This window comes from Leptomonas pyrrhocoris (assembly GCF_001293395.1).
Source record: "Leptomonas pyrrhocoris isolate H10 chromosome Unknown, whole genome shotgun sequence".
NCBI lineage: Eukaryota > Euglenozoa > Kinetoplastea > Trypanosomatida > Trypanosomatidae > Leptomonas > Leptomonas pyrrhocoris.
Window position 1 is genome coordinate 445,051 of NW_015438376.1, and position 12,556 is coordinate 457,606.

At 59.7% G+C, this 12,556-nt stretch overlaps 5 protein-coding genes across 7 annotated transcripts; all 5 read right to left on the reverse strand.

Moving 5' to 3' along the window:
* Positions 1-665: 665 nt before the first annotated feature.
* Positions 666-4,730, reverse strand: ABB37_07806 (hypothetical protein; the record flags this gene model as incomplete). Its single annotated transcript, XM_015806579.1, has 1 exon — positions 666-4,730. One exon carries the CDS (start codon positions 4,728-4,730, stop codon positions 666-668), a length of 4,065 nt encoding a protein of 1,354 aa, XP_015654943.1.
* Positions 4,731-5,806: 1,076 nt separating this feature from the next.
* Positions 5,807-6,951, reverse strand: ABB37_07807 (polysaccharide deacetylase; the record flags this gene model as incomplete). 2 transcript variants are annotated; one of them, XM_015806581.1, is made up of 1 exon in its annotated part: positions 5,807-6,951. In XM_015806581.1, exon 1 carries the CDS (start codon positions 6,779-6,781, stop codon positions 5,807-5,809), a length of 975 nt encoding a protein of 324 aa, XP_015654945.1. In that variant the 5' UTR covers positions 6,782-6,951. The 2 variants fall into 2 exon arrangements, with proteins under 2 accessions (XP_015654945.1, XP_015654944.1); XM_015806580.1 differs by having other exon boundaries at positions 5,807-6,950.
* A 679-nt stretch (positions 6,952-7,630) lies between these two features.
* On the reverse strand, positions 7,631-8,724 carry ABB37_07808 (hypothetical protein; the record flags this gene model as incomplete). 2 transcript variants are annotated; one of them, XM_015806583.1, is made up of 1 exon in its annotated part: positions 7,631-8,724. In XM_015806583.1, exon 1 carries the CDS (start codon positions 8,498-8,500, stop codon positions 7,631-7,633), a length of 870 nt encoding a protein of 289 aa, XP_015654947.1. In that variant the 5' UTR covers positions 8,501-8,724. The 2 variants fall into 2 exon arrangements, with proteins under 2 accessions (XP_015654947.1, XP_015654946.1); XM_015806582.1 differs by having other exon boundaries at positions 7,631-8,604.
* Positions 8,725-9,134: 410 nt separating this feature from the next.
* On the reverse strand, positions 9,135-10,635 carry ABB37_07809 (hypothetical protein; the record flags this gene model as incomplete). Its single annotated transcript, XM_015806584.1, has 1 exon — positions 9,135-10,635. Exon 1 carries the CDS (start codon positions 10,377-10,379, stop codon positions 9,135-9,137), a length of 1,245 nt encoding a protein of 414 aa, XP_015654948.1. The 5' UTR covers positions 10,380-10,635.
* A 766-nt stretch (positions 10,636-11,401) lies between these two features.
* ABB37_07810 (actyltransferase-like protein) lies at positions 11,402-12,319 on the reverse strand (the record flags this gene model as incomplete). Its single annotated transcript, XM_015806585.1, has 1 exon — positions 11,402-12,319. Exon 1 carries the CDS (start codon positions 12,218-12,220, stop codon positions 11,402-11,404), a length of 819 nt encoding a protein of 272 aa, XP_015654949.1. The 5' UTR covers positions 12,221-12,319.
* Between the last annotated feature and the right edge of the window lie 237 nt (positions 12,320-12,556).

Sequence of the window (12,556 nt, forward strand, 5' to 3'; positions counted from 1 at the left end):
AAAGAACAAAGAGATGAAGATGATAAACTGCAGGACACCGCATCGTGAAAGGAACTGCAGGGAGAGGGGCGGGAGGGATAACGTGGAGCGCCACCAACGCGTGCGTGCGTGTGCGTGCGTGCGTCTTTGCGTGTCTTTTACGAAGAGAAGACTTGTGTTTGTTTTTACCACGTTTGGAGAGCGGGGCCCTTCTTGTTCTTTCCACGCTCCACTCACCCACAAAAAGGAAGGTGTGCTTACCCAGATAGACGTTACAGACCGTATTGCTGCGTCGATGCAAGCAATTATTATTAGTATTAGTATTACTCTTCCTACCAATCCGGCGATTCAGCATGCAGCAGGCTGGGAGGAACCCAACTTTTTACTTAATCGATCAAATGCATGTATTAAAACAAAGCAACGGAAAGAGCATTAAACGTTACGAGTTGGTGGGCGAGTGGTGCGGCGGATCAGTGCGCGCCGGACACACGCGAGAAGCGAGAAGCATCGGACAAGCTAAATGAGAAAGGAAGATGCGGTAAAGCCCGGTGCAACGCCGGGGAAGTGTTGGAAGAGGAGGGGGGGACAACAACTGCCCACTTAGTGGAAGAAGGAACACTCCTCTTCTCTTTGGGAGGGGATAAAGAGCAGCGTCAAGGGGTGCGTCCCTTTTGTTGTTGTTTGCTTTAGAGACGCTGCTTCGCTTGGGTGCGCAATTCGTGGTGCGTTTGACGTGCGGTGTGCAGCTCCAGTGTAATGTCTCGGGCCCGCACGATGGCGGTGGCCTGCGTCTGGGAGGCGGGGCTGCGCAGAAGCTGTACAACAGAGCCGGCAGCTGCGCCGCCGTCAACCCGCTCCACCTCCTGCACAAGCGCCGCCCACGCGTTGACGTCGTCCAGCGGGCAGGAGAAGTCTTCGTCGTCGAGCAAATTGTCCTCGTCGAAGTTGTCGAGGTCGTCGTCCGCGCCGCCACCGCCCATCTTCTTTTGCTGCTGCTGCCGCATCGCCTGCGCCTGCCGGACCATCCCCTGCAGTCGCCCATCGCCGCGCAGCCCCGCAGCCCCCGCGCCGCTGTTGCCGCCTGCGAGATCAATCTCCTCCCCCTCGTCTTCCTCATCCTCCTCCTCGAGATCGTCGTCATCGTCACCGTTGTCCAGCCAGTCTTCGTCTTCGTCCTCACTGCCCTCCTCGTCGCTGTCCTCCTCCTCCCACTCATCCTCGTCTTCTCCCTCGACGTCTTCCGTACCGCCACCGCGGCCATCACCGACACTGCGAGCGGCCGCCCCTCCTTCGCCGACCGCACTCCGCACACCGCGGAGCTTCGCGATGCGTCGCAGGTGCACCTGCAACTCGGCCCCGCTGCGCACAAGCTCCGCCTCCGCGAGCTGCTCCAGCACCCCGCACTGCACAACGCCCTCAAGGCTCGTCAGCAGCTCCGCAGCGGCCGCGGCGTCTCCTGCAGCACCTGCGGCGAGGCAGCGCAGACAGCTTACCAACGCGTACACGAAGAGGCTGCGGTCATAGCTGCGCATGAGGCCCAGCATTGCCTCGTCGCTGCCGTCCACCGACACGCTTTGGGCCAGCAGCATCACGTACTGCTCCAAGAACACACGCGTCACCTGCAGACCGTGCAGCACCGCCAAGGTGCTGGGCACGTCAACCACGAAACATGAAAAGACGTTGTTGGCCAGCAGCACGCGAAACGTTGGGCTTAGCTGGGTACGCGTGCCCGCCGTCGTCAACGCCTGCTGTGCGATGTACTGCACAACCGCGACGGGGGAGGGGCTGGTGCCGGCCGCAGAGGCGGAAGCTGCAGCAGCGCTCTGCCTCGCCGCCCACGCGTTGTGCAGCAGGGCATCGTACATCTTCGGCACCGCCGCCACCTCCCGCTCTCGCAACGACGTACTCGCCAGCACGACCTCGCACATGCCAAACACGAGCTGCGCAGGTGTCTTGACGGCGTCCTCGGCCGGCACCACCGACGGCAGCGGCTCGCGCGTCAGCTCGGCCAGGGAGCGGTACAGGAAGGACACCGGCTCGACCGAGACGAAGTTGTCGACCGAGGGCAGGAGCTGCTGGACGTAGTCCACCGCCCCACCGCGCACGACGAGTTGGTGCAGGCACCACAGCACCTTCCACATGGGCGGCGCGATAGCCGGGCTGCGGGCGATCAGCGTCGTCAACAGCGACAGGGCCGGGTCCATGAAGCCGTAGGAGCTGCCGCCCTGGTGGCCCAGAATGACGAAGAGCATCGGTGCCACGCGCAACTGAATGGCCACGAAGATGTCCTGCTGAAGCGCCTCGGGTGTGAGAGGGGACAACGCCGAGGACGGAACGTTAGACGACGACGGAGGCGCAAGGAAGCAGTTCGGATCCATCGCGTGCACCGCCGCCGCTGCAGCCTCTCGAACCGCGAGTGTCGTCGCACTCTCCGGCAGCGCCTTCACCAGTGTTGTGAGCGTCTCGAGCAGCTCATCGGCGGCCATCAGCACATCCGCGAAGCCATCATCGTCGAGGATGCCCTCCGCCGCCCCGCCGCCTCCGGCCCCGCCCGTTGAGGTCGCCATGGACTCCATCGCGTTGTACTTGCTCGTCACGCGCTCCAGCACCACGGAAAAGTGGCTCACCAGCATCTCCGCCAGCTCCAGCGCCCACTGCGAGAGCGTGTCCTTGTAAAAGGCGATCGTCTTGCGCAGCGTGCGGACCACCGCCTCGTTGTCCATCATGCGCATCACGTCGAAGTAGTGCTGAATGAGCTCGGCGATGCAGGGGTTAATGATGTCACGGGCGTAGGGGTGGCAGACAAGGCGGGAGAAGCACACGCAGGCCTGCACTCGCACTGGCGCCTCCGGATCGTTCAGCAGACCCAGCACGGGCAGCAACGCCTGCTGGTACGCCTGCGGGCTGCTCCACTGTATCGCCGGTGCGAAGGTGCTCAACAGCAGCACCGCGCGTGCGCGCAGGAAGCCCAGTCGGTACTGCGTCACCGGCACGGTGAAGGTGGTCAGGACGTACTCTAGCTTGTCATCTCCGAAGCGCAGCGCAAAGAGGATCTTCTTGAAGTGGTAGAAGCAGTAGAGGGCCGCATCAACGCGACGGGCTGCCTCGTTGGCCGGTGTGTAGAGATCGGTGTCGTCGCCGCTGGCTTGTGCGGCCGCCACCACGTAGGCCTGCAGTTGATTTAATAGGAAGTTCACGAGAGATGTGAAGAGCTCCTTATCGTGGAACTTCTTCGTACCGACAGCGAGGGACATGAGCAGGCTGGTTGACACGACCTTCGCGCTGTAGATGTCACCAGCCGGGTTCGTCTGCTTCCGCACGTACTCCTCGGGGTTGTCGTTCCAGAGCTCCTCGTCCTCGGTCGTGAAGGCGAGGCGGGGGAAGAGCAGGGTGGTCATCACCTCCTCGGCGTGCGGATGGAGCACACTCGTGTACGCAGCCTTGTGATCCACCGCCATCGTCAGCACCTCGAGCGCGAGGATGTACGCTTTTGAGGTGAGCGTGAGAAGCGGCATGGCGTGCCAGCGGACGAGGCTGAGGGCGGCCTCGACGGTGGGCAGGAGGTACTGCGCCGAGAAGTGAGTCGCCACCGCGCGGCAGCGTCGCTCGCAGCTCTTCGGCGACACAAACTCCTGCGTCAGCTTGTAGGCGACGTTCAACACCCACTTCAGCAGCATGAAGGTCGGTGACTGCTGGAACGCGTCAAAGTGGTCGCCGCGAAGCTGGCTGGCCGTCATGCCGGTGTCACCAGGGTGATGCAGCGCCTGCTCCAGCCGGCCCTGGCACACCGGCAGCACGATCTGCTGAAACACCTGTATCGGCTTCACGACACAGGTGGTGTAGAGGTAGTCCAGCGCCGTCACCTCGCACAAGCAGGCGGGCCAACGACTCGCGAAGAGCGAGAAGATGCACTTCATCGTCAACCGCATGCAGTGCCCGAGACCTTCGATCTCGGCAGAGAAGCGCAGCGGGGCGGTCATCGCAGCGCCGGTGGAGGTGACGGCGGCGCCGTGGCTCGCCAGTTTGGTCAGCTCGCCCTGCCACCTAGTTGTCAGCAAGTCCATCAGACCCACCAGGGACGGCGCCAGCTGCCCCGAAAACGCGTCCGCCGCCTCCGCGCCCACCCTCAAGGGGTCCTCGCACAGCTTACAGCAGCCGCGCAGCACGCCCAGGCAGCCCTTCAACTGCGACAGCATCAGCACCACGATGGCGTCATCGATATCTCGCGTGTGGCTCGAGTTCGTTTCGTAGAGGCCACGCAGGGCGGACGTGCTCTGCTCAATGAGACTCGTTAACTGTGGCAACAGCTGCGGCCACCGGGTGGGGTAGTCCACGCTGATGATCTCTACCGTCGCGGCGAGCAGCTGACGGCGGACGGCCTCCGAGACGTGCGGCTGACACTGCAGCGGCACGATTAATTCCCGCACCCGTGTCTTGACGTCCTCCGGGCAGTGTGCGTTGCGGTTCCAGTCGCTGCGGCCCACCTCATTGCGGAAGCGGATCGCACCGGCGTGCAGCGCGCTGCTCGTGGCAGTGGGGGTCGTGTGGAAGCTGTGCTCGCACACGGTGGGGGACTGACAGGCGTGCTCGAGGAGGTGCAGCACGAAATGCGGGTCGTCCGCCGCGATGTGGGCGAGGGCCTCCTCGGCGGACTGACGCGTCGTCTTGTCGGGCGAGAGCGTGGCGGAGAAGATCTGGAAGAGGCGATCTGGGACGCTCTTACTCTGGCTGTCGGCGGGGCTGCTGCTCATCTTTGTGCTTCGCCGGTCTTGAATTCCTACTGTTATTCCTTAAGGTAGATGTATATAGATATATATACCAACGCACGAGAGGTGCGTGAGGTGAAGCAGCGCGTTACTGATTACTGTCCTTCGCTTTCTTTGAGACAGACGAGCGCTGCCGGTGCTGCTGAATTCACAACGCAGGAAGCACGGCAACAAAGAAAAGCTCTCGGGGTGCTTCTGTGTGGTGAGTCCCCACCGAAAACGAGCGCGCACCGCTTGTCGTGTGTGTGTGTGTGTGTGTGTGCGTCTGTGCGGCAGAGAAGTTGGGTGTGGATTCACAGAGATGCGGGCGTTAATCTTCGCTTGCGGGACACCAAGAAAGAAGTAAATACAATGAGAAACAGAGAAGGACAAATCAGTGCATACAGTGAAAGAGAGACCTGCGTAGGAGCGCGGTTGACGGGGGAGCCGCACCTGACTCAGCATGCGCGCGAGCGCGTACGGAACCGAGGAAGGAAGAAACGCCAGCGGGCCTCTGCGGATGCCAAAGAGCGTCCCAGCTCTTTCTCTTCTACCAAGATATTCAAACGCAATAGAGGTATGTATGTATGTATAACACGCGCCAAGCGGTAGAAGCAACGCACGATTTCCTTGTAGGGAGTTTAAAAGTGAGAAAAACAAAAGCTACAGAAGCTCATAGAAAGACAGAACCGCCCTTTCGTGTAGCCCTGCAAAAGTGGCAAGGCGCGAGGCGCAACTCAGTATGATAAATATATATATATATATATAACTCTACGCTCGTGAGGCGGCGCAGTACACAGCATCCAAAAATAGAAATGGTAGTCATGATAATAATAACAGCAATAACAATACAGGAATTGCACGGAAGGTGTTGCTACTGCGGCAGAACCTTTAAAAAAAAAAAACCCCGTCCATTATTCCAGCGGTCGCACACACATGCACACACACCATTTGTGCATTCGGCCACGACAACGAAGAAGAACCACAGTTCAAGTACACCTGCACTCGGTAATTCTACGTCCACTGTGCCGGTCCAACGGTAGTCTATTCACCTCGACGAGCTCCATCTGTGTTGCTCAGTTCTAGTTCGATCCATGGGTGCGTTGGTAGAAGGTAGGCTGCGGCGGCGGGTGGTGGGCCAGCCAGTGCTCCGCGATGGCCTGCCGCGTCGCCACCCACACCTTCTCCTTGGTTTGAATGTACGCCAGAAAGCGGCGCAGACCGGCCGCACGTGCTGGCTTGCCCGCGACACGGCAGTGCAGGCCAACCGACATCATCTTCGGCCTCCCACGCGCCCCCTCGTCGTACAGTACGTCGAACTGATCCTTCAAGTACTGAAAAAACTGCTGCGACTCCGTAAATCCGTTGTAGGCGACGTACTTCATGTCGTTCACATCCAACGAGTACGGCACCACCAGCTGGCAGCCCTCGTCACCGTTGTACTTGCGCAGCGGCTGAGTGTAGTAGGGCAGGTCGTCCGCGTAGCTGTCGGCGTCGTAGAGAAAGCCGCCCTCGAGGGCGCAGATGCGCGCGGAGTTGGGGCTCGTTCGACCAATGTAGTATCCCACAGGGCGTTTGCCCGTGACGCGGGTGTGAATGTCAATCGCTTTCTTCAACTGCTCCTGCTCGTCTTCCATTGGCACATCTTGAAAGTCCAGCCAGCGATAGCCATGCGTCGCTATCTCCCACTGCTGCTCCTGCATGGCGGCGACGACCGCCGGGTTGAGCTCCAAGGCGCGTGCAACACCGAAGATGGTCACCGGCAGCTTTGCTTCTGCGAAGGCGTCGCGCAGGCGCCAGAAACCGGCTCGAGAGCCGTACTCGTACATGCTTTCAATCTGCGCGCAGCGTGCGCCGGGAATGGAGGCGGTGCCGACCATGTCAGAAAGGAAGCGCTCCGAGCACGCGTCGTCGTTCAACACGGTGCGCTCGGACCCGGCTTCGTAGTTGACGACGAAGTTGATGGCGATGTTCGCCTCGTTTGGCCAGTGCACCTCGGGCGGCTGCCCGCCGTAGCCGACGATGTCGCGTTCGTAGATGTCCACATCATTGTTCATTGCCAGTTCGTTAGATGCGTATTCGCTCACTTCGCTTTGTAATGTTGGCTGTGAAGAGAAAGAAAAAGATTCTTTCCTTTCGATTCGTTCGAACGCACAGCGTTGAACACAGTGTGCAGTGTTGCGCCAGTGGAACGAGAGAGGAGCGAGGAAGAGGGAAAAAAAAACCTCCAATAGCGACAAAAAGAAGCAGGAGAAAGCAACAAATTGTAAAGATAAAGAAAGGGGTAATTGGGTGCCAATGGGTGCGCAAGAAGCAGCATCGCGGGAGCAGCGGCGATGTGATCGCCGAACGAAGGAGGGGAGGGGGAGGGAGGAGGAGGGGGCCTCGCCGTCGTGCGCCGCCGCACTCCTTGTCGCTGATGATCGCTGCCAAGAGGAGGCGAGCCGCCGTCTGCTGCTACAGGGCCTTTAGTTCATCCATCTGGATACAATGGGCATGCATCGCGACGAAGCAACGGGAAGCGCCCCCGCGCAGAAGCGGAGCGTCGATACGCTGTGCTCGTACAGAGCTGTGACTTTCTTTTCGACCCTTCGCTCGATACGGTGAACTTCGTCCCTGCGTATTTCTACCTTTTTCCTTGAGGAAGAAAAAGAGTTCTCGCAAGCCAAAGTAAATAATAGTAATAGTGCAACTCGGGCACGTGTACGCGTTGCGCTCCGTAGAGATTCTTCAAAGCAGTAAAGCTCCTACATGGGCGAAAAGAACCACCAGCGGCGTCGTACACCTGCAAAGAAGAGAAGAAGAAAAACAAAGTACAGTTGTTCCGTCATGTAATGAGAAGTTCCCTCGACGCCACACGCAGAGGGGCACACCATCAACGCCACCAACAGAAAAACGGACTCGCTTCAGTTCCCCTTCGTCTGCGAGAAGGCCACTCCGTCAAAGCGCGAGGTGCCGCCTTCCTCCTCGAAAGAGTCCGTCCGCGCCCGCCGCCCACCGCTGCTCGACGACTGCGCGTTGCTCTGCGTCGTTGCGTTGAGGTTGACGACGGCGGGGTTGAACACGCCACCCCCATTCGTGCCCGTGTTCACCTGCTCCGACATGTCGTTCAGTCGGATCACGTGCTTCGAGATGTCGCGCAGGTAGTCGCCGAGGGACGTAAACTGGGACTCCAGCTCATCAAAGTGGGCTGCGACGTCCTCAAAGGCCTTGTCGGCGAACCCGTCCTCGTTGCCCCACTCACTCTGGTGAATGTGTGGGGCGGCGGACGCGGTGCCGAGGGAGCTGTCGCTCATCACGCCAAAGGGGCCGGGCGTGGCGCCGACGATGCTCTCGCGGCCGTTACGCGACTGCGGTCGACTGACCCCCGGCGAAAGCATGCCCGACCGGCCGACGTTCGTCGAGGAGGAGGGAACGGCGGTGAAGGAGCTCCGCGGTGCCAAAGCCGGGTTGCCGCTGCGGAAGAGCGCGCTGCTGTCCAGCACGATGCTGCTGTTGCCGAAGTTGGTGCCGTTAGCGGCTGCCCGCTGCGACTGCGGTGGAGGCTGCGCGCTGGCATACATGTTCGTCACCAGCGCGTGCTCATCGGTGTTGCTGGACTTGAGCAGCGCGCAGGTGCGGTAGAAAACCTGCGTCTCGATCTCCGCAATCCGCCGCAGCTCCTGCACGAAGGCGTCCTGTGTGGAGGCGGAGCCGAAGGCGTTCATGCGGCCGGTGGCAAAGGCAACTTCAATGTCGTGCAGCTCCGCCTCCACGTTGGTTAAATCAGACTGCATTTTCACAAATGTGTGGCTGTGTATGGGTGTGTGTGTGTATACAAAAGTAATATATAGTGATGATGTGACAGCGAAATGAATACGCAGCTGCAGCCTCACCCATCTGAGGGAAATAACGCCCCGCAACAAGACGAAAGAGGAGGAGCAGCAGCGGATAGTGAGGAAAGCTATAAAAAAAACGTATGAGATAAACGGCCAGGTCCTACGTACTTCACACGATACACTGTGGAGAGAGCAGCAAGAAGGAAAACGAAATTAATGCACCGCAGCTTCGTCGCCCTCTTTTTTCCTCTGTTGTTGAGCGATGGAGAGGAGACCCCCTTTCAACGTCTTTTAAACGCCTACCTGAGGCATGAAGAAAGACACGCTGTTCCACGCGACAAAAGAGTTGCGATTGCGCTTCACCTTTGTTTGTAGGCGTCTTGTGGAAGCGTCGATTGCGGAGGAGTGAGCAGTTCGGCAAATGCACAAGGGAGCGAGTTGGCCCTGTTTATAAAGGGAAAAAAAAGAGACGGAAATGAGCTGGAAATGAACGTTGCAAGGAACAAGAAAAACACGCAAGCACAGTTGCGCGTGTCCGCTTTCACGCGTTGGGTGTGCCGCCTCGCCGTCCTCCACCCCTTCCCTCTCTCACTCAGATGTAGTTCTCAATGAGCAGCGAGGGCACGAGTTGCTGCAGCATCAGCCGTGGCACCGTCGTCTCCTCCACGATGCCGTCGATCGTTTGCCGCAGAACCGTCACCCGCTCCTCCGCCTCCGCCAGCTTGCGGGTCTCACGCGCGGCCGCCGCGTCCTCGGTCTGCAGCTGCGCCTCACAGATCGCACGTTCCTGCAGCAGCGCCTGAATGCGTGCGTTGATGCCGTCGACCTCCTCTTGCAGAACAGACCGCACCAGACGACGCTGCTCCGCCGTGGCGGTCCAGTCCCGGCGCTCCTCCTCCGCCGCGGCGAGCTCCTCGCGGTAGACCTTCACGCGACGGCCGGTGCTGATGAGCCGTCGCGCCTGCTGCTCGGCGCCGTCGAGCGTGGCGGGGTCCGCGCCGCAGCTCTGCGAAATGAGGCGGCGCACGTCGGGTGGCAACGGACCCTCCACCGCACCGAGGACGGCTAACGGAGACGCAACGCTGACGTTGGCAGTCGTGGTGGGGCCGCCACGACGATACGGACTGGTGTGATCCATCTCCGTCCCGCTCATCAACTCTTCTCCCGCGTCATCGGCGTCATCCACCGTGCGGAAAATTGCATCGCCTGCCTTCTGTGCCGTTGCTGCCGCCCCAGCATAGCCTGTTGTGCCAACGTGGGGGGACAACGGTACCGGGGAGGGAGACGGCTGCTGCCTGTTCTGCTCTTGCTGGAACAGTGCGTTGTAGTTTACCGCCGTCGCCTTCTTTGCTCGACCGACCGTGGTGTTCACCGTTCGAGAAGACGCTGGTGTGTCCTCGCCTTGTGGCGCGCGCGTAGATGGGGCGGCGCGGCTTTGCTCAGGCTTCTGCGGCCGCAATACATGCGCCATCGTGCTGCCGCGACGGTCGTTGCCCTCGCTGCCACTGCGCTGACTTCGCTGACGCCCTTCGATCGAATCACGCGCCGATGAGTGCAACGTGGACGACGAGGACAAAGTGGACCGAGAGCGGTGCAGCTGCGCGGCGGCGTCGTGTGTGCTGCTGCCGTTCCACAGTAAGGGGGCAGCGGGGTTCGCCTGCAGCGGGCGGGACTGAATGGAAGAAAGAAGAGACACCGACGGCGACGCGGCGCAGGTGGACGCGGCGGTGGCCCGCAGCGTGGGGAAGGAAAGCGTCGCCGCCGCGGTGGCGCGGGAGTGGGAGGGGCCTTCTCTCGTCCTGCCTCGGTCGTCGCGGGCGAGGCCGCTAGTCGACATCGCGCGGCTCCACCAAAATGCAAAATCCGGCTCCCGTGGAAGAGAAAGGATAGAACGTCAAACCTCCAAAAAAAAAAATGAGCGGGGTGCGTTGGTGGCGGTGGTGGTGATGATGGTGGTTCGATCTAGGTGAATGAGAAGTGAGTGCGCTTGTTTTTCCTCTCACCACGGCAGTGAAAAATAAAAGGTGGGAAATATGCGGACCTCCCGTCTTCCTCGCCTCGGCAACGAAGAGCAGCAAAACGTTTTCAGCCACTTGTTTACGGCCAGAGATCATTTGTTGTTTAAGAAGGTTTTAAGAAAAAGAAAAAGACGGGGTTCGATGCAGAGGAGATCACAAAGGAAGAAGAACGACATTTCAAACGGAGGAAGAAAAGAAGAGAGAGATACAGTCGAATGCCGAAATAACTTCTCTGCAGCTCAAAGGTGACATCTCGATTTCAAACCAGCAATAATAGCAGTACTTATACTCGAGAAAGCGCATTTTGCTCTCCATTCACTTGGGCACGTGGGCAGAATGGTTCCTTTGTTTGGGTACGCGTGTGTGTGTGTGTGTGTGTGTGCTGCAACTGACACCTGTGATTAAAAAAGAAAGAAAGATAACTCGTGCGGGCCAACAAAGAAATCCGAACGCGTCGGCTCTGCAGAGAGAGAGAGGGAGAGACTCGACATGTCGAGACGCTCCGCCACCGTAGCAGAAACAAGGGAAAACGGATGTGCGGGCAAACGATTCAAATACACACACACACACACATATATATATATATATATATATATTCCTTCTTTCCCCTACAGTCGCAGAATGCTGCCTGACGTACAACAGCATCCCTTCTTTAATTTTTGATGCTGGCGCTGCTGCTCATTCAAGCAAGGAAAGAGGCAATGCAGACCCCAAAAGCGACAGAAATAAAGGCCAGGGCCGCAGCACAAAGGACGGCACGGGCAGCTCCCCCATCATTTCATCGCCTTTCCCCCTCCCTCCCCCCTTTCGCGTGGCCTTCGCACTGGGCCACTGCGTGCTTTTACAGACTCGCGTCTGCTAAGCACTTAATCATCACGATATGCGCCTCCTCGGCCTTGAAGAACACCCACCCGTCCTTCGCCACGTAGCCCACCTTGAGGTAGAAGTCGCGCGCCGCCAGCGGGGCGTACAGCAGAGCCCAACGAACGTGGCAGACATCGCGGGCGATGTTCTCCGCCGCGGTCATCAGCACTCGGCCAATATCAAAGTTGCGTACGCTCTTCACCACGCAGAGGCGCTCCATCCGCGCGACCACCTCCAGCAGCTTCCCCGCCCGGGGTGCCTTAGCGGCACGGCGCAGCCGCATGCACCCTACCGGGATCAGCACCGGAGGCCTGTAGCGCCCCTTTGCAGGCTGCGCCACGGGGCTCGTCGGCGGCCGCTTGCTCTCTGCGGCGCCACTCGCACCGGCACCGGTGGCCGCGGGGTTGCGTTGCCGGCGCTGAAACCGCAGCCCGGTCTTCTCCATCCCCACGCTCTTCCGCAGCCGGGCCTGCACCGCCAACTCCTCCATTTCTGTGGCAAAAAGCGTATAGTTGAAGTAAGTCACGACGTGCACCGAGATGGCCTCGAAGTCGTCTGCCTCGGTGCGCGTGGCGAGTCCCTGCTCATCGCAGAACACCTTCAGGCGGATGCGCAGGGCATCGGAGTAAACGGGCTTCACCTCGCCGACGACGTATCGGATGACGGTGTACCGATTGAAGAGCTCCTTCGCATCTGGCTGATGGGCCAGCAGCTTCAGCACCTCCTCCAGCTTCGACCACAGCGCCGCCGTGGCCTTGGCGCACGAAGCCGCGTCGTCCGCAGCCGGTGTGCTCATGCGGAGAAGAGAGAAGCGAGGAGTGGGAGGTCAACACACACACACACACCTGGAAACGCTCCACAACGCTAAACAAGAGGAAAAGGATGATGTACGGACTGCGCCGCAAGAAGAGCCGGGGAGAGCAAGAGAAAAAATGAAAAGCGTGGAGGACGAAACACGAGTCGTTGCTTCTCCTCCCTTGCCTTCTCCGTGCGTATTGGCGCACCTTCGTTGGATCGATCGAGAGGCGAAAAATGTCTGGAAAAAGAAAAAAAAAGCCGTGCTCGATCCGTTTGGGAGACGCATGTGTCGCGGTGTTGGCATTTGGCGAAGCCGAAGTGCGGCGCCATCCGC